The following is a 21569-nucleotide window of genomic DNA, read 5'->3' as shown; positions in this document are numbered from 1 at the left end:
GAGCTCAAACATGGTACAAAAATTCTCAGGACCGACCCTTGTGAGGGAGTATCTAGTTTTCCGTAGGGTTTTTACAGCATCTGACGACCATGTTCTATAATCATATTCTAGTGTTAAATAAAAATTCTCCCCTCCCACTTTCGAGTTCAACTATTGAACTATTAAAGCCAACACCGTCTCTACAAAGTCAATATATTAAAAAAAAAAAAAAAAAACAATTTTGAGTTTAATTTTAGTATTTGAATTTTTTCTTTCTTCTTTTTTTTTTCTTTTTGATGTTTCTTAATTTTTTTTTACAAACTCTAAGCTTGGGTTTTAACATTTGATTATTTAACCTTTTAAAATTACCTATGTGCACATGTACGTTTCGATATACAAAACAGACCCATCACAACTTCGTACGATTCTCTTCATGCGCTTTAAACCGCCGCTAAACACAAACGTTATTTACTACTACCCAACAATATAAGTCAACCAAAATAATTCTGGTCTTGTAAATTGACTCTTGAAACTCAAGTTTGCTAATCACGTGCCAAAAATTCAAGATTCGCATATTTGCTTGAGCCCAAAAGAGAAGTCCAACAATGTGTCAGGAAAAGAATATCAAGGCTCAATTCCAATATGAGTCTCCTGAAGTTATGACGGAAATTTGTGCAAACCAAAAGAAAAGCAACTACAAAGTCTACAAAAAGTTGGTTCTTGAAGAAAATATAAATGTTTTTGTTCTTGAGATATCATCTTTTTTCTTCTTCTTCATTCTCCTCTACGTTGCAAATTAAAACTATTTGATCAACGAAACTAAAAAAGCGTTTCTATAAAAAAACAAACTTAATCTTCACTAAAGAGAAAATATACAAATGTGAATTGTAATTTCCTTTTCATTTGATATAAAAACCATACAACTCTTTTATGAGATGTTACAATAGGGTTAGGTTTATTTGTGAATAACCCTCTTGATAGTGAACACTAGTGAACTAATCATAGCCCTTGATTATCAATACACAAATGTATACACAAGTGTAAATCAATAGACATGATTTGATAATGAAAAAAAAAAAACAATAGTGTATTTTACAATTTAATGATGTAAATCAATGATCAGAATTTGTTCACTCTGTTCACAAATATATCAATATTCACTCTAGAATCTCATCCTGTTACAATAACTATGAGAAAGACAACCATCATAATTAACCAATTTAGGATGGTTTATATTGTTAAAATACACAAAAATATAACTTGTGTCCCTTAACTTATTCTCCTTTCCACATTTCTCACTTTTAAGTCGCAACATTTTATTAAACTTTCAATTTGATAACACATCCATGAGACATCACACACTTTTATAAAAACTAACCAACATGAACCTCCTTAATTTGCTTCTTCTTGGTTTCATCTTTTGGTATAAGAACATGCAACACTCCATCCTTCATCTCCGCCTTAATCTCCTCCACTTTCGCATCTTCCGGCAGCATGAGACTAGTGTTATAGTACCCGTAGGTGGCAGCCGACCAAAATTCATCGTCATCAGAACCTTCTTCCTCGTCCTTATGCTCGCCTCGAATGAACATCATCCCATCTTCAACTGTGATCTTCACATCATCTTTTGACAACCCGGGCATCTGAAACTTGATGGTGTAGCTTTCGTCTTTCTCTTTGAATCGCCTTATTAGACGCGATGGTGATAAGTTTTCGAGTAATTTGTTCATGTTTGTAGCCGCTTCCACGATCGCATTCCCTAATCCTAGTGTCAAGAAATCTTTATATCAGAATAATCAGTGGCGAAGCTTAAGATTGTCGAAAACGTATATACCAAATATTTATATAAAATCGGGGGGTCAAAAACGTATATACCCAAAAATTTCTATATGAAAACTACATACTCTCCACTAACGAGCGAAAAGTTCGGAGAGTCGGCCGCCCACTCACACTCCCACTCCCACTCCCACAAAGCTATGCCCTTGAGAATAATTACAAGGGGGGCTGCCAAGCATATATAGTTCGGGTGAAACCTAACACCCATGAAATTTTTCTTTGACTGCGTCATTAAAAATTTAATTTAAAATTTACAAAATGATATCAATTGAGTTTGTGGTTGCTTTAAAATGTTTCTCTATAATATATAATACCTAGTTTCAAAAACTGGAATATAAGTTTGAGAACAATTACAAAGATATTTACAAATTGTATTGTTACTATGCATTTTCTAATAATAATACGACGTATTTTTATAACGAATTTGTTTTTATCTTTTTATTATGTGACCTTGTGACCTGAAAATTGCATATATATTGGCGAATTGTACTTTTGTTATGCAGTAGTATACAAAACCGGCTTTTTAAGGTTGTACCATTACACCGAATAAAAAGTAGATGTAAAAACGTTAAACCAAGTACAAACGTTGTAGCATGTAGCTCGCAAAACTTAGAACAAAACGTAAAAAATAGAAGATAATAACTAACAGAATTCGTGCATTGCGACGGGTCATAAAACCGAAATAAAAAAGTAAAAAACGTTGAACCACACACGCGCATTGCAACGTGTTAACTCAAAAAATTTAGACTGAAACGTAAAACAAAAAATTGTAGAAGGTTAAAAATATAAGAGACCGAAGTTAAAAGTGCAAAAGCGTTGAGGCTACAATGAAAAATAGTGTGTAAAAGTTGTAAACGAAGAAAAATATAAGAATGAAAAGTGTAGAAAAACTGATTAGTAAATTTTACACCTAAACAAAAGTAAAGTTGTAAACTAATGTAAATTTGTAACGACAATTTTAATTCGAATTCACGTATTTTTATAACATTTTTTTTATATTTTTTATTATTATGTTACCCAACTAACCAAAGTCAAAAAACCTAAAATCAAGTTATGGACATTTTAGCACTAACAATTTCATCTAAATGACTACAACAAATATGAAATATATCAATAGAGACATATTGATGGTGATTAAGAGTTATTTAACCTGAGAGAGAAGGAGGTAGGTTCTGATTATTGTTTTCAGACGACCATAGTGACCTCCGGCGGCGCCTGCGAGGGGAAACGGACCGCGGTTTCTTGGCGGAATCGGAGACGGAAACCTCTTTGGTTTCGGGGTTTTCATGGTGGTTGGTGGTGGTTGAGAAACGGTGGAGGAGTTGAGAGGTGCATGCTTGTGTTTGCAAAGGTAATCTTTGAGAGTGAGTGAGGTTGTTGAGGATTAAACGACGCATTGCCATTGTTGTATGTGTGTGTTTATGGTGGTAAATGGTGGTGGTATGTGGTGAAGATGGTGGTAGTGATGGTGGCGGTGAATATAAAGAAGGTTAGGATGCCTTTTAACTAATTGTTGGTGGAATAAATAAAGATTAGAAATTAAAAGAGAAAGGAAGAAGATATGAGAAGTTTCGTGCTTTCTCTATTGAAACTTGATGACTCTACCTTCTTCTATAACTGTATATATATTTTTATTAAAAATGGAAAAGGTGGCAAATTTTATATTTGATATTTTTCGAGTTCGAATAGGTTATGTGAATTTTAAGAGACACCTCTGTATGAATGATTAAACTAGTACTATAGTATTTCTAGTTTGATCTTGCTGGTAGGACCGTCCTAACCTTTTTGTAGACTCAAGGCGAAATGCAATTTTGAGGCCCTTATTTTCCGTTTTTAATTGTCATAAAATATACTCATATGTATGTGTTTGAAACCAAGCAAAAATCTAATACGACTATAATAGACACTTGTTTGCTTGTATAAGGAACCAAACAACTCTAAGACAATAAGTTTCCACTAATATTAATAGTTAACATATTAATTTTCTTTTAAGTAGGGATCCTAATTTTTTGAAGGTCCTAGACTAAAGGCTTGGTTACTTGTACTCTAGGTCCGACCCTAATTGCTGGTATATAAATATGTCTATACTATATAATAAAATAAATCTATATGGGACACATGTCGTATTACTATGCATCCTTAGAATTGTTTTCCACCCTTTTTTTTCTATAATTTAGTTAATATCCTTTGGGTTTAAATATTATTTATATATTTCTGATTGATAAGTGATAAGCCATAATTATAGATACGTTTTTTTTTAATTTTAAATATTCTTTAGGTTTAAATATTAAGGGAGAGAATCACGAGAAAACTACATCTAAATGAGAAAACTAGAAAACTAACTAAAAAATAAAAAAAAATAAAAAAACATACAAATTTTTTGCTTGGTAGGATGCTGTCGAGGGGTCGGGCAATCCACTTGTGTTCCTTTTATTGTATTTATGTTAGATTTAGCTGTCTTTTTGCTTCTTTTTGTTAATTTGAGCTCATTTAATCCTGAAAATACAAAAGGAAGACAAAAACACTCTTTTTCCAACATTAGTACTTAAAAAGGGGTTAGTTTTATGCCCCATTTGATGTAATTTATATGTTGCATTTTACACACATCAATTACACATTAAACTGGCTTACTTACTGCCAACCTTTATCTACCCTTGTTTATATTTCCTTTGTCCAAAACTTTCTGGTATTCTATTATTCCTTTGGAGGATCCATTACTATCTTAGAACACTGTCAGCGCTTTATAGCATATTGTCCTGATTTGCCTACGGATGGTGTAGTCAATAGTATTTTGTTGTACCTTAGAGGTTATATCTCACATGGTTTGCTTATTTTGATGTGAACTAGGTTCGATGCCTTGAATCGTTGATCCACTACCTGTTACTACAAATTCTTGGACTCAACCTTATCGGTTGGGTCACACGGTAGTGGAAATTCGCTAGATTATGTATGTTTCACATGAGCTTTAGCTTCCTATCTTATGTCCACCTACTCTTTGCTATCACAATCTTTGTGCCACGTATTTAGCAGTAAATCTATTCTTTCATCAATGCATGAAACACCTTTTGATAAATCTATATTTATTCAATATATGGTTTTAGCGTGGACTCTCAACATGCCTACACTTGTTCTTGGTTAGTTGGTACTTTGACAAAATGGTTGTCATCCACTCATTTTGACACTCTTAGGTCCAAGTTTCACATTGTTATGCCCGTTACGCTTAAATAGGCATGTTAGACAAGGGTACATTTGTCTCTATGTGTACCAGGAAGAGTATTATGATCATTTTGTGTAATGGTTATTACACATTTTGTTATACATGAATTTTGTGTAGATTTTTTTCAATACATGGCAATTCATTTTACATCTTTCAATCATTGTATTACACACCTCACATTTTGTGCAAACTATAGCATAGAACTATGTTATGTCTATTGTGAAGGATGAACTACAACCATTGAAGACGATTGGTGTACCAATAAGAAAGAATCATTCTAATTTGATCAACCAAAATAATGTCCTAATATATTTTTTCTGGCAACTCGTTTCAACGCTTACCCTCATTTATAGTTTCATGCCAATAAGCCTTCAAACTTCAAAGTCCTTCAACTTTCATTTCTTTTTATTATTCGAAACTTTTTTATAATTTACTTCTTTTTCATTTTAATGGTGGCCTTATTGTATCACAATCTGTTCACTGGTATGAATTATTATTATTAATTGTGTGACTATCCACTTTACTTGTGACTCTCCATATATTTAACCCCCATTCTTGTAAGCCTATAAATAGAGGCATATTAAATCTATTTTACACATCAATAAGATATATGCATCTCCCCAATCTCTCTTTCTTATCTCTATAATGTTAGTAGGCTAGTTGTTACAAAACACGTTATCAGCACGATTTGTTTTTGGAGTTGGATCAAATTATCACAAGGTAAATTATTTTTCATCCAATATTGTGCTCGTAGAAATTATTAATTATTTTAAATGACAACATAAAAGGTTTCGTAATGTATGTGTAATTTGTATAAATAATTTTTATCTATCTATCTATCTGTGTAAAAAAAAATTGTTGTAATTATATGGTTTCTTTTGTGGTAGAGTTCTCTTAAGAACAGAAAGTTGTTCATCACTATTGTTTGTGTAACTGTTGTCGTTATGAATTATTCAATTTATATTTTAATTTTTCTCTACAATTGTAAATATAGTTTGATTTTGATTTGTTAATACTTGAGTAAAGTTTACTTTTATTTGTTTACATCGTGTGTCTTGTTAATGCACTTTAGGTGATAAGTGCATGTCTCCCATTCTATAGGGTCTTTATTGTACAACTAGTGAAAGTTAGTCCCAAGTTTATCCTAGGACATTTTGTCCAAGTTTTAGGATGGCCTTTGTCTAAGTTTTGTATAGGACACAAAGGTCAGAGTTTTGTTTGTGTAGCCTTTTGTCTGAGTTTTGTCTAGGTCAAAAGGTCTGAGCTTTGTGTAGTATGTTTTGTCCGGGCTTTCTAGTTTGTCTTGAAAGTCCGGGTTTTGCCTTGTATATATACCTTTATGTGGAATAGACAAGGTGGCGATTCTGTGTGAAATTATGTGCACCTAACCCTAATCATTGTGTTTTGTCTGGCGGCTGCTTTGTGTGAGTAACGCCATTCATCTTCATCAAGAATACTCAGTGTATTCTTGATTTCTCTCTCAAATCCTTGCATTCTAGTGTTTCATCTGCAGTGGTTGATCATCAGGTGGATTCCGCACACCTGTTGGTTGCTTTAGCTGAGTGAGATCTTGGATTTGGAGGCCTATCAAGTGGCATCAGAGCAGTGTGCTCATACTACTGTAGGTGTTCTTAGTTTGAAGGTTTTGGTGAGAATAGTTCATACTTTGATAGGGTTTAGTGAGTGTTTAGTGAGTTTTTGTGTTTTATTCATGATTCTTCATTCATATCTAGTGATTTGATGATGGATTTTGAGTAGTTTAGTGGTTTCTAGTGTTATTCTTCATCTGGGTTTTACAGGGTTTTTTTGGTTCTCGTTTCTACAGAGTTTTGAAGGTGAAAAAGATTCTGAGTTTGATCTTTGGAAGCCTTGTCCGTAGTTTACATTCTGTGTTTGTGTCTCCGGGGTATTGTTGAACCAGTGTTTAGTCACATTGGGGAGATAGTCCGGAGATTGGTTTCTTCTGAGTTTTGAGACTTGTCTGAGTTTCAAATCATTCAGTCCGACCTTTATTTTGTCCGAATTTTAACCTTAGTGTGTTAGTAAGTCCGACTTTTTAATTGTTTTGTTGTCTGAGTTTCATTGTCCCAGTCCGAGTTTTTCTTGTTTCAATTTGAGTCAGAGTTTTTTTAGCTATATCATAGTAGTCTGAGTTTTAATCTCTTTTATTAGTCCGACTTTTAGTAGGTCCGAATATTATAGATTTTATTTAGGAGTCCAAGTCTTCTAAGTTAAGATTTTTATAAGAGTTTTATAGTAATAAGTTGAGTCCGTGTATTAAGTTGAGTAGAGTAGTCCGACCTATGACCTAGTTGAGTCCGAGTTAAAAAAAAAAAGGTGTGAGTTGTCCGAATTTTTAACTATTTTTATAGTTGAGTCCGAGTTCTTTGAAGTGAGTCTAGTAGTCCGATTTTTATTAGTTTATTAGAAGAGTCCAAAGTTCTCTTTTATTGTTCGAAATTTTATAATATTAATAGTTAGGTAGGTCCAAACTTTATAGAATATATTAGGAGTCCGTCATTTAGATAGGTCAGATTGTTTGTCTCCTATTGAGTCCAACTTTTAGGTCTAAATTTTGTCTCCTTGTGAGCCCAACTTTTAAGTGATAGTCTGAGGTTTATTAGGTTTATTAGGTTATAGTCAGAGTTCTTTTTGACAATTGTGTCCGAGTTTTGTTCTGTTAGTGAGTAGGTCCGAGTTTTTATGTCTTAGGTTAGTCTGAGTTTTTTATTTTAGGTCTGAGTTTTAGGTAGGTCCATAGTCTTATTTTCCTTATCCTCTAAAGTTCCGATTTTTGTTTATTAATAGTTTAGTCCGAATTCTTTAGTTTATAATATTAGGTAGAGTCCAATTTTTTTAGATAGTTTATTGTTGTCACTAGTTCCGAGTTTTTTTTTTGGTTAGTCCGACTTTCATAGTCCCTCCTTAGTCCGAAGTTTTAGTTTGTCCGAGTTAATTAGTTTTAGCTTAAGTGTCCGACTTTTAGTTATTTTATAGATCCGAATTTTTAGAGTTGTTTCCCTTTTTGTTTAGTATCCGAATTTTATTGAGTCTGAGTTTAGTTAAGTCCGAATTTTAGCCCAAAGTTCACTGTGTCCGAAGTGTAACCTTTAGGTGGTCTGAGTTTAAATTCCTAACAGTGTAGTGTCCGAGTCTGTTTTGTTTGTGTTTTATTTCAGGTTTTGTGATCCGGGTTTCACACTCTGATTAAAGCTCAGACATTTCACTCCGTGTTTTCTCTCCGAGTTTGGATTTAGAAAAGGTCTTCTGTGACACAATTCTTGCTTGGAAGCCCACTGTTGTTTTCTGAAATGGCAAACAACAATCTGACTGCAATGGTGCAAAACCTCAAGCACAATGCTGAGGTAGGGAGTAACGACAAACCTCCTTTGTTGATAAACGAGCTTGATTTTCTTGAGTGGAAGGAGCGATTCGAAAGATATGTACGAGCAAAACACATCAAAATATGGTTGTGTATCATTAAAGGATGTGGAGCTACTCCAGTACGTATGTTGACGATTGATACGTATTTGGCACTCACTGACGACCAGAAGAGATTCTTTGATTGTGAAGAGAAAGCTATGTCAATGATAACGATGGCAATGTCACAATCTATACTTCATACGTTCCGTAAGAGAAATAGCTCGAAGGAGTTGTGGGATAGCATGATCGAGCGATATGAAGGAAATGCAATTTACAAGAAACGACGACTCGAACGGTTGAAGACTCAATTCGTTGTGTTTAAAGCGTTAAAGAATGAATCATTTGATGACACTGTGAACCGATTTTATCATCTGTTAAGCGAACTTGATAGAAGTCAGGAGGGTATCTACACTGAATTTGAGAAGGTTGAGAAGTTTCTAAATTGTCTTCCCAGAGAATGGAATATGTATACCGCATTGATTAGAGAGGGTGTTCTCTATGAGGAGCTCTCATTGGAAGAAGCTGTTCAAAAACTGAAGGGTTATGCTTGGAATATGGAAGATCAAGCATCTGATTTCGAGAAGCTCCAAGATCCTCAGTTATATAAGGCTTCGAAACCAATGGAGAAGGGTGGTAACAGTGGAGTCGGTGTTGCTTTGTATTCGGAGAATGAAGGTTCTACAAGTGAACACGCCTTTATAAGCAACAATGTTAGTCCAAGTGGAACAACCAATTCCAATCAAGGGATGTACTCTTCTAGTGGAGCTCAAAAATCTCAAGGAACAAGTTTGAACATTCCTAAGATAGATGCAAGCTGTTTGAAGATGATTGAAGAAAATATGAGTCTGTTGGCGTCCTTCATGACTGCCTACGAGAACTTCTGTCTCGGAAAGCTCGTTGAACCATCAAGTCTCGATGAGGACTTTGATCAGATAGATCAAGACGAAATGGAAGAACTTGATCTACAACTCAATATGGCACTGTTAGTCCGAAGAGCGAAGAAGTTTCTGTTGAAGATGGGTAGGAAGTTCATAGGAGGTCAGACAAAGACTCGAATGGGAGTCGACATGTCCAAAGTAAAATGTTACAACTGTGGTATCTACGGGCATTTCGCACGTGATTGTCGAACGCCGAAAATGGAAAGATCTGATAGAGAAAACAACTCTCGAGGAAATAATTCAAGACCTCATGACAATGCATCAACTGCTGCTACCTCTAACTCAAGTGCTCGCTCAAGTAGGTCTGAAAACCTTACACCTTCGACAAACAATGCTATGGTGGCTCAACCTCTACAGAGTGTGACTGAGCCTTATGACTGGGGTTGTGCTTTGGAAGACATCTCAAGAGCAATTGTGTCACAAGCATTTATAGCTGAAATTGTGAACGAAGAAGTGTGTGAAGAGGTTGTTGAAGAGACTAGCATTGGGGAACTTGCGGTTGTATCTGAGGTTTTAGGGGAAGAGTTGGATTCCGGGAATGTTGCTGAGAGTGAAGATTCCTCGATTGAAGAGACTGTTGAAAAGTCAAACAAGACAGAAGATGGAGAAAAGGGAGAACGCTTTGAATTCAACATCTCCACAGCCGAAATGCAGCAGTTTGCGGATGCAGAAGCTAAAAGGTTGGAAGAAAACTCCGTTGAAAACGAGGCTTGTGCATTCATGGTTGGCATTGAGGTAAAATCATCTTCTGTAGATAAGCGATGTGCTAGATGTGTTGAGTTTGTGACTAAGATTGATAGATATGCACTTCATAACACAAACTTAATTGCAGACTTAGAAAAATCCAGAGAACTCATTGCTGTTTTGTCTATTTCGGATAAAGAACACCGAATTAAGATAAAAGCACTGAAAAATGATATCTCTGAATTTGAGAGACTTGTGGCTCAGGGAAATATTAAAAATCAGGAATTAAAATCTGAACTTGAATTGAATCAAAATTGTGTTTTGGAAAAGAACAAAATCATTTTGGAAAAAGATAATCTGATTTTAGACTTGCAACGAAAAATTGAAAAGTTCGGGGATTCATCTGAAGTAATGAATTTCTGTATTAAAAGCCAACGTCTCAAAGATTCCGAGGAAGAAATGTTCGGCATCGGTTATAAGAAAATGCTTCCACCGGTAAACCATAATTATACATAGATGCCAAGCATTGATCCTGAATTGGCAAATTTTGTTCCAACGACTCCTCTGACGGTTGAACCGCAAAGTGAGTCAAAATCTGAGCCAGATGAAGTTACTGACTCAGATCAGTCGAAGATGAGTGGAGTTTCAAAGAAAAATGATGTGAATCTTGAAAACATTGAAACTTTGATAAGCCATAAGATTTTGGAAATGTTTAATCAAGTTCAAAATGAGAAGTCAAAACCAAAGTCACGTGGGAAATCTAAAAAGGCTTTGAAAAATATCCCTAAAACTGAGTTTGTTAAAGGGGAAGATTTTGACAAAGAAGAAATAAAGATCGAAACTGTTTCCAACTCTCAGTTCGTGAACCAAATTCTGAAAAACTCTACCAACGCCTCATCATCTTCGACCGACCATGAGGAACGTCCAAAGAATGCCGCGAAAATTCACAAATGCTACAAGTGTCGTGGGAAAGGACACTTAGCAGCAGGCTGTCCAGATGACAGGGGTAAATCTCTTGTTGATCCTGATCAAAAGAAACCTTTTGTTGAAAAGCCACAAAATGAAGCAGTTATTGTTGAAAAGAAAAATGGTAAAAATCAGAAGGTTAAGAAAAACAAGGTGATTAAACAAGAAGTAAAACCAATTGTTAAACCAAATGTTAAATCAAATCAAAATCAGGATCAAGAGGAGAAACCCATTGTTATTAACCGTGGGGACAGATCAGAAAATACATCTCAAAGACATGATACTCGTGAGAAAACCCCTCACAGACGACAAAATCATGTCACCTTTCAAGGAATTGAGAATGACAAACGTTCTGGAGGTCCGAACAACAACTATGTTAGACCTCATGCACAGAACAGATTCATGAATGACCGAAATACGTCACCCCCCCGCCCCCGATTTCCAAATCAAAGACAGCATTCGGATAATCATCCACGATCATTCTCAAGACACGAAGATGCTCCTAGATTTGGTAGGCATTTTGAGCCTCCCAGGAATCAAAATTACAATTACCAAAACTATGGAAGCCGAGGGTATGGAAACTCTGGTTATACCAACAGATCGTCCACTCCGTATAATCCACGATTTGCAGGGACTCATTCCAACAATTTTCGAAATGGAAATGGTGGACACAGAGGCGATGATGCTTATTTCAAAGAGTTTTCTTATGTTGATGAATCAGGACGACCCAAGACCATCATGGCTTGGGTCCCACACTCTAACTAAATTTTTGTTGGGGAGTGTAGGAGCAGCTGAAGAGGGCTATCTATATTTGGTATATCGATAGTGGCTGTTCCAGACACATGACAGGAAATAAAGAGTTATTGAACAATTTTAAACAAATTCGTGGTGGTTATGTGAACTTTGCCGGTGAAAAGGGTGGATAAATCACCGGTGAAGGCTCTGTGTCAAATGGAAAAATCACGCTGCATAAAGTGAACTACGTTGAAGAACTAAAGCATAACTTGATGTCGGTTTCTCAAATCTGTGATAACAAGTACACGATGCTTTTCACTGATAAAGCTTGCTTCGTCTTACATCCGGGATTTGTTGTTCCTGAAGATTGGATCGTTATGAGGGCTCCAAGGGTGAATAACACATATGTCATGGACATGCGCCCGTTGGTTAACTCGTCTGCTCCAGTGACTTGTCTACTCTCAAAGGCGACTGAAGATCAATCGTATCTCTGGCATAGGAGAATGGGGCACGTGCATCTGCGAAAAATGAACCACTTAGTGAAAAACAACTTGGTGTTGGGGGTTCCTTTACGTAGTTTCAATATGCACAACAAATGTGAATCATGTGAAAAAGGAAAAATCAAACGAAAGCCTCATAAACCGAAAACAGTTACCTCAATTCAAAAACCACTTGAGTTGCTTCACATGGATCTTTTCGGCCCGATCCATGTTGCTAGCATTGGTGGAATGTCTTATTGCTTAGTTGTCACTGACGATTTCTCACGTTATTCATGGGTATTTTTCTTAAAAACTAAGGATCAAACTGCTAGTATTTTAAGAGATTTATTCAAACAACTTGAGAAAAATTATTCACTCCCTATTAAGAAAATCCGAAGTGACAACGGCACTGAGTTTAAAAATCATTATATGGATGAGTTATGTCGGGAAATGGAAATAATTCATCAGTTCAGCGCTCCATATGTTCCTCAACAAAACGGAGTTGCAGAACGGAAGAATCGTACCCTAATTGAGGCGGCCCGCACTATGCTTTCTGAATCAAAATTGCCAATTTTCTTCTGGGCCGAGGCGGTAAACACTGCATGTTATGTGTTAAATCATGTGCTTACTGTCAAAAGAGAAGATAAAACGTGTTATGAATTGCTTGAAAACAGGAAACCGAACCTATCTGGTTTTCAACCTTTTGGGATTAAGTGTGTTATCAAACGCACCAAAGATACTCATAAAATGAGGGAAGTTGGTGAATTTGGGTTCTTTTTGGGTTATGCCAATGGAACTCCAAACAAACGCGTTTATAACATCAAGAAGCGAACAGTGGAGATCGTGTTTGATATAACTCCTTTGAGTTTTGATCCTCCACCGTCCGAATTTGGTCCCAAAAGCGGTTATGATTATGATAAATTATTTGATTCATTTGATCTTCCTGATGTTTCAGAAGAAGATTCGGAGGTTGTATACGCACATCTTGTGAACAAAGATGAAGTGGATGCGAGCTGGAGAGCAAGTATTCCTACTAATGTGTCTTCGAATGTTCCAGTCGCTGATTCTTCGACCGTAAATGATGTTGTTGCTGACCAGATCCCCAATGCAGCTGCTCAAACTACAAGTGGAGATCTATACGTTGACTTTTCAGCATATCCAAATGTTGATGCGTCTTCTGGTAATGGTGAAGCTTCTAGTAGTAATGCAAATGCTGAGGGGGAGATTCAATCGAATTTGGGAAACAATCTTCAAGCTCCGGCAATCCCAGTTCCAAGAACAAATATTCATCATCCTGTTGATAATATTATTTGGAACCCAAACGCGGGAGTGCAAACACGAAGAAGTATTTCAGAGATGCAATGTCTGTTTTCTGCTATCAAGAAAGAAGAAATCTACAATCTTAGCCTGCATGAATGTTTTATCTCTTAGATAGAGCCGAAGAACTATCAAATGGCTCTGAAGGATAATTCTTGGTGTGAGGCGATGCAAGAAGAGTTAGCTCAGTTCGACAAGTTAAAGGTGTGGAATTTGGTCGATCTTCCAAAAGGCCAACATGCAATCAACACGAAATGGGTTTTCAAGTGCAAGAAAGACGATAAGGGTGTCGTTGTGAGAAACAAAGCACGGTTGGTTGTTCAAGGCTTCAATCAGGAGGAAGGGATTGATATACTGAAGTTTATGCACCGGTGGCAAGACTGGAAGCTATTCGTTTGTTTCTAGCCTTTGCTGCACACATGCATATCAAAGTCTATCAGTTGGATGTGAAAAGCGCCCTCCTTTACGGGAAATTTCTTGAAATTGTGTATGTGTCCCAACCACCGGGTTTCGAAGCTCCAGGGTTAGACAACAAGGTCTATTTGTTGGACAAGGCTCTCTACGATCTCCATCAACCCCCTCAAGCATGGTACGAGACGTTGTCAAAGCATCTATTGGAGCATGGGTTCTCGCGTGGTGCGATTGACTCCACACTGTTCATTTTGAAGAAAGGGGGAGATTTTCTGATCGTGCAAATTTACGTTGATGACATAATTTTTGGTTCTTCAAATGAAGAATTGTGTCGTGAGTTCGAAGCGGTGATGAAGTCAAAGTTTGAAATGAGCGCGATGGGCGAGTTATCCTTCTTTTTAGGTCTTCAAGTAAGTCAAGGAAAAACCGGGATGTACGTGCATAAGACAAAGTATGTCCACGAGATTCTTAGAAGATTTGGATTGGAAGATAGCTTACCTTATGACACGCCTCTCCCAACAAATCTCAAGCTTTCACCCGATGATGTGAAAGATCCTGAAGTGGATCTGACTCTATATCGAGCAATGATAGGTTCATTGATGTATCTTACTGCTTCACGACCAGATATTATGTTCTCTGTTTGTTTGTGTGCCAGGTACCAATCAACTCCCTAGGAGTCTCACTTGAAAGCAGTCAAGCGTATTTTCAGATATCTTAAAGGGACGCCTAAGCTTGGATTGTGGTATCCAGCTGAAGGTGGTCTGGATTTGATGGCGTATGCTGACGCAGATTTCGGAGGGTGCCGGATGAACAGAAAGTCAACCTCTGGCAGCACACAACTTCTTGGGAATCGTCTTGTCTCTTGGCAATGCAAAAATCAGGTTGCCGTTTCTCTATCCACGTGCGAGGCCGAGTACATTGCTGCTTCAAGTTGTTGTGCTCAGGTTTTGTGGATTCAGCAGCAAATGAGGGACTATGGTTTGAATTTTACTCGAACTCCTATCCCTGTCGATAACAACTCTGCCATTTCCATAACAAACAATCCAGTTAATCACTCACGCACTAAGCACATAGATGTTAGGCATCATTTTATCCGCGACTGTGCTGAGAAGGGTTTAATAGAAGTGGTTAGGGTAGACACCTTGGATAATCTTGCCGACCTGTTTACGAAAACATTCGATCGGGCTAGATTTGAAAATCTGGTCCGAATGATTGGCATGATCAACCCAGAGTAAAATGCTTTCAAAACTCGCATAGAAACTTTATTTTATATTTTCTGTACAGTTCTTACCGCTTTCAAAAAATTGAAAAACGCTAAAAATATTTTACTTAGTTGTAGGATAAATTTCAGAAAAATACAAAAACATTTGAAAAATTTAAAATGAAGTCGTGTTGAGATATAAGGGAAATGATAGTACATCGGTTAGTCTTATCTAATGCAGACTATGGCTATATACATAAAATTAACCGTTAACTGTGACAGCTTCATTATACGTTGCTTCGGTAGGTTTTACGCGTAAATAAGAACTTGTCTTTGGTATATAAACATAATGAACTGCGTAACTTGTGTGGCACATCTCTCGGATATATGGTCTTGGTACCGTAATTTCGTTTGATAGATTGCCGAGTTTCTGAGATACGTGGTCTTTATGCTGTTTATCATCTGGGTATCATGGTTGTTTCTTTTACCGAAAATAACGGGGACGCAAGTCTAGATCTTCCATGATACCATACATACGTGTAAATATCCTTAATACATGATGCATTCGACCCAAATAAGTGATAAACAATCACATGTCCCACAAAATCATGCGGGAGTCAAGTTCGTCTCTTTGTCTGTACGATGGTACTAACCTGTTCACGGACTTGCTCCTGTGCCCTTTGCATCTGAAATTCAAGTTCCTCCTCAATAAGTGATTCTATCACAAAGGACTTGTTTTCAATTCCAAATAAGTGAGTATCTCACATTTACTTATACGTCAAAAACAGATGATAAATGGTATACTCACCAGTAAGATGATCCCTGTGCATACCTTGATACGGGAGTATATTCTGAGGTGGGTAAACATAGTTACTGTCAGCTTTTAATACACTTAATTCCATATCTCGAAAATAGTGTTCGAAAGCGTGCTAAAACTTAAGTGGACCACAATACCGTTGAACGTCTTGAACTGTCAATATTATTCTAAAAGATTAAAGCTAAATGCTATGGTTTTTGTGTCGGATACTGACAAGTAAAGCCGATATGATTCCTTTGCTCCGATTTCACAAAAAGATAATTAGTGTAAATATGTTCTTAGGTTTAACCTATTTAATTTAGTTCAAACTGAAAAACCACAAAAAGATTTTGCTTTCTTGTTTCTATGTGCGAGTTATCTTATTAAGAATACTCTAGGGTTGTGAAAATTGTTTAAATAAGTTATTAAATGTTGGTTGTTTAATATTTTAATTGTTTATTCTGGGGTATTGGAATTTATTTTTGGGATCCAGGTTTGGGCCGATGTCTCCGGGGTCAAGTTTCTTAATCCGGGGTTAAGTGTTTCAGGTCTGGATCGTTCATCTCAAGATGGAAGATTTGGAGAAGCTGTGTGCATCTGGATCGTTCATCACAAGATGGAAGATTTGGAGAAGCTGTGTGCGTCTGGATCGTGCATCTCAAGACTGGGGAAGCAGTGATTTCTGAAAAGAAAGTGACGGTTGAGATTGCTAAAGTGCTGGATCTAATTTGGCTTGCCAACTTAAGGGAAGCACATCTGAAGAAGCTTTGGTGCCTGCCTCTAAAATACAATGAAGAAGATCGTGTTCTAGCTGACCAGTTCATTCAAGGTGGTTCAGTTCTGTGTGAAGAACAAGGTCTGGGAAGGAAGCAGCTTCTCGAAGAAAGTATGAAGATCTCAAGACTAATGAAGACCATGCACTGATCATGGGGGAGTTTGTTAATGCACTTTAGGTGATAAGTGCATGTCTCCCATTCTATAGGGTCTTTATTGTACAACTAGTGAAAGTTAGTCCCAAGTTTATCCTAGGACATTTTGTCCAAGTTTTAGGATGGCCTTTGTCTGAGTTTTGTATAGGACACAAAGGTCAGAGTTTTGTTTGTGTAGCCTTTTGTCTGAGTTTTGTCTAGGTCAAAAGGTCTGAGCTTTGTGTAGTATGTTTTGTCCGGGCTTTCTAGTTTGTCTTGAAAGTCCGGGTTTTGCCTTGTATATATACCTTTATGTAACGCCCTAACACGTTATAACTGAAAATACGCAGCGGAAATACGTACCATAAAATTTCTTTCATTATAAACGTTTTGACTTACTTGAAAGTTCATTATAAATAACTCTTTTACAATATATGCATCTTCCGTACTCATTACAAAATAAATACATAACTTATGTGTATCAATTTACATACACAAGCATTTCCGTACAATCCATCTTGTAACTCGGTCTTTGATCGCTACTCCTTCTGATGATAATCTGTGATTCAGACAACCTTCACCCACCACATACATTCGCAACATTAGCATACATTATATACAAACAAATTCTTAATCATGTAGTCTCGATACGTTCTATCCACATATTCTTTCCATCCCGTTATCTTTCTAGATTTAGTCATTCCATCCGGGTGTCTGGTCCTTAGCGAAACCTCGATGGAGTACCTGCACCACATTTCATTCTCGAGGCACACTATCAATAACGTCAATACTTAAGTGTGTTGAAACCACGTATGCATTACATGCATAACTACGTATATACATACCTACACACATACCTACATACATTACTACATACAAACATACCTACTCACATACATACATACATACATACATACATTATTGAAACCACGTATGCATTACATACATAACTACGTACATACATACCTACACACATGCATACATACATTACTACATACAAACATACCTACTCACATACTTAATTCATTTCCCCGCATACTCGCTCACACATCCCGATCTTACTCACACGTCATAAACGCTTTTAAAATATCCTTCAGATATGTTTCGGATCTTAAGAATGAGTTCCGAACTCACCCGTAACTTACGGAGCCTTTCAGTAGGGTTGAGGAACATTATAAGGACTTAATGAGGCTTGGAATGTGTCCACGGGATCCGAATTCGAAGGAAAAACAAAGAAATCCACAAACTTTGCATTTGCATCTGACCTCCACCGTAAGCTACGGTGGCTACCGTAGCTTACGGTGGCCCCAAAAGCTTTACGGTATTTCTAAACTGCCTTACGGCAGAAAAAGGAAACCCAGCTCCCACCGTAGCTTACGGTGGCACCGTAAGCTACGGTGATGCCCAGTTCAGCTCACCAATTTAATACTAAAACTCGCATAACTTGTTCGTTTTGCATCCGTTTCACTTGAAACTTGTTCCTAAACATCCGTAAAACAATTCCTTACATATTAGCGTAAGAACCCTTACCCAGGTCCTTGATCAATACAAATTTTATTACCGATTCCTCACTTATTCTTATTTATTCGACCTGTTTGGTCCCACAAACTATCTTCGACTATCTAGATCATTACTTCTCTTAATACCTTCATTTATTTTATAACATACATAATTTCCCCTCATTCATAAACAATAAAATTCTTATGTATACTAAGAAGTGAGTCGGGAGTCACTTAGCTTGTGCATCCGTGCTCGTAACCGCTTCCTTGCCTCATCTTGACCCGTTATCCTTCCATGCTTGGTCCATGCTTGTGTGGTTCCAATTCTTTCATGTCGTCATGCCATAATAATGTTAGTATTCATGCCCATTCAAATTAACACATATTTACCAACTCTTATCAACATTGACTTTCACTAACATGCATATGACATGATTTGTCAACCACATTATTCAATATCTTCGAAATCCAAATTCATTATCACACATAACACATAATTGGTCTAACACACATTCCATGATCTCTTGATTCTTATGCTTGTGTCAAAATGCCTAACCATACTATAATTCCTCGGTTGACTTTCAGAAAGTCAACCTTCTAGCATATAACTTCTATCCTTTGAACAAGCATTCATGTTGATATAGTAGACCATATTAATAACATCACATTCATTTCATACATAATTTTGTATGACACATACAACTACACGATCACCTAGTCGCATATATAATATACACATAATCAATTTACGCATACTTATGCTTTCATGATTCTATACTTTGACAACAACATTGCTAAGTTAGACAACTTAATGTAATTCTTAACATCATCCTTTTCTAATATGGTCATATGTTATACATTTAATACACATTCACTTCTTGATCGCAGTTAAGTGATTAATACAATCACATGGCGAGCATCGCTCGTTCAAGCACAATGTAAAAGCCTCTAATGCATAATCTTGACCATCACATACATTCAACCCGAATTCTTGTACTAGTTCCATCTAAAGCACATTCTTTAAGTTAATATACTACTAGTTACATCATTATCATACGTCATTCATATATGTCAAGCCACTTCCTAAAATCTCACATCCTAACTTCACTTAGGCATTTCATCATACACTTGGAGTGCATACTACGTCCTATGCACATAGTACAAGTATTTTATGCATAATATTACTAGTTCATATCAAGATCATCAAATTCCATTAAAATCATGTAATTTTCATACTATACCCAAATTAACTAACAATTACTCATTACATACAACATCATACATCAATCTTATTGAACATGCATGATTATCCATATCATCATTTTCACTACTACAAGTGGGTTTCATCCAGAATCATCAAATTACTTAGAATCTTGCATAGTTCATGGTCTATATTGTGATTCTAACACATCTACATGATCAATTTCATACAAATTCATGGATTGATCATAACCCACTTCATAGCAAGATCATCAAATCATAAATTACAACTTACCACATGTTTGCTAGGGCTAGATCCTCAAGAAAACGAGTTCATGCATCGGATTTGAGCCTAATTTCCTTGTCAATTTGAATCTTTCTTGGGAACTAGGGCTTTCACCCTTTCCTTCTTCCTCCTGGTCGAACTCACGCACACACACACCTAGTGTGTGTGAGGTTTTTGTTTTAATTAATTCCATATCCAAATTTGGAAATCTTAGTCCCTCATGTTTGTTATTTGCTCCTAATTGTCCCAATTTCATTCCTTATTTGTTTTGACCAACTTGGTGTTGGGGGTTCCTTTACGTAGTTTCAATATGCACAACAAATGTGAATCATGTGAAAAAGGAAAAATCAAACGAAAGCCTCATAAACCGAAAACAGTTACCTCAATTCAAAAACCACTTGAGTTGCTTCACATGGATCTTTTCGGCCCGATCCATGTTGCTAGCATTGGTGGAATGTCTTATTGCTTAGTTGTCACTGACGATTTCTCACGTTATTCATGGGTATTTTTCTTAAAAACTAAGGATCAAACTGCTAGTATTTTAAGAGATTTATTCAAACAACTTGAGAAAAATTATTCACTCCCTATTAAGAAAATCCGAAGTGACAACGGCACTGAGTTTAAAAATCATTATATGGATGAGTTATGTCGGGAAATGGAAATAATTCATCAGTTCAGCGCTCCATATGTTCCTCAACAAAACGGAGTTGCAGAACGGAAGAATCGTACCCTAATTGAGGCGGCCCGCACTATGCTTTCTGAATCAAAATTGCCAATTTTCTTCTGGGCCGAGGCGGTAAACACTGCATGTTATGTGTTAAATCATGTGCTTACTGTCAAAAGAGAAGATAAAACGTGTTATGAATTGCTTGAAAACAGGAAACCGAACCTATCTGGTTTTCAACCTTTTGGGATTAAGTGTGTTATCAAACGCACCAAAGATACTCATAAAATGAGGGAAGTTGGTGAATTTGGGTTCTTTTTGGGTTATGCCAATGGAACTCCAAACAAACGCGTTTATAACATCAAGAAGCGAACAGTGGAGATCGTGTTTGATATAACTCCATTGAGTTTTGATCCTCCACCGTCCGAATTTGGTCCCAAAAGCGGTTATGATTATGATAAATTATTTGATTCATTTGATCTTCCTGATGTTTCAGAAGAAGATTCGGAGGTTGTATACGCACATCTTGTGAACAAAGATGAAGTGGATGCGAGCTGGAGAGCAAGTATTCCTACTAATGTGTCTTCGAATGTTCCAGTCGCTGATTCTTCGACCGTAAATGATGTTGTTGCTGACCAGATCCCCAATGCAGCTGCTCAAACTACAAGTGGAGATCTATACGTTGACTTTTCAGCATATCCAAATGTTGATGCGTCTTCTGGTAATGGTGAAGCTTCTAGTAGTAATGCAAATGCTGAGGGGGAGATTCAATCGAATTTGGGAAACAATCTTCAAGCTCCGGCAATCCCAGTTCCAAGAACAAATATTCATCATCCTGTTGATAATATTATTTGGAACCCAAACGCGGGAGTGCAAACACGAAGAAGTATTTCAGAGATGCAATGTCTGTTTTCTGCTATCAAGAAAGAAGAAATCTACAATCTTAGCCTGCATGAATGTTTTATCTCTTAGATAGAGCCGAAGAACTATCAAATGGCTCTGAAGGATAATTCTTGGTGTGAGGCGATGC

At 36.7% G+C, this 21569-nt stretch overlaps 1 protein-coding gene across 2 annotated transcripts; it reads right to left on the bottom strand.

Moving 5' to 3' along the window:
• Window positions 1-1270: 1270 nt before the first annotated feature.
• Window positions 1271-3377, bottom strand: LOC110934347 (26.5 kDa heat shock protein, mitochondrial). Of its 2 annotated transcripts, none has more exons than XM_022177468.2 (2): window positions 2966-3377; window positions 1271-1759 (listed from the first exon to the last, which is right to left on the bottom strand). In XM_022177468.2, exons 1-2 carry the CDS (start codon window positions 3216-3218, stop codon window positions 1353-1355), a joined length of 660 nt encoding a protein of 219 aa, XP_022033160.1. In that variant the 5' UTR covers window positions 3219-3377; the 3' UTR covers window positions 1271-1352. The 2 variants fall into 2 exon arrangements, with proteins under 2 accessions (XP_022033160.1, XP_022033161.1); XM_022177469.2 differs by having other exon boundaries at window positions 1271-1744; window positions 2966-3370.
• Between the last annotated feature and the right edge of the window lie 18192 nt (window positions 3378-21569).

Source organism: Helianthus annuus, chromosome 4, assembly GCF_002127325.2.
Source record: "Helianthus annuus cultivar XRQ/B chromosome 4, HanXRQr2.0-SUNRISE, whole genome shotgun sequence".
Classification (NCBI taxonomy): domain Eukaryota; kingdom Viridiplantae; phylum Streptophyta; class Magnoliopsida; order Asterales; family Asteraceae; genus Helianthus; species Helianthus annuus.
The sequence above is the reverse complement of the archived record's forward strand: the minus strand, read 5'-3'. Positions and strand labels throughout refer to the sequence as shown.

Bases quoted from the DNA above. Each gene is read 5' to 3' on its own strand.
- LOC110934347 (XM_022177468.2), bottom strand. From the start codon at position 3,218: ATGGCAATGCGTCGTTTAATCCTCAACAACCTCACTCACTCTCAAAGA. The intron at 1,760-2,965 runs GTTAAATAACTC...TCTGATATAAAG, and splicing joins CCTACCTCCTTCTCTCTCAG to ATTTCTTGACACTAGGATTA.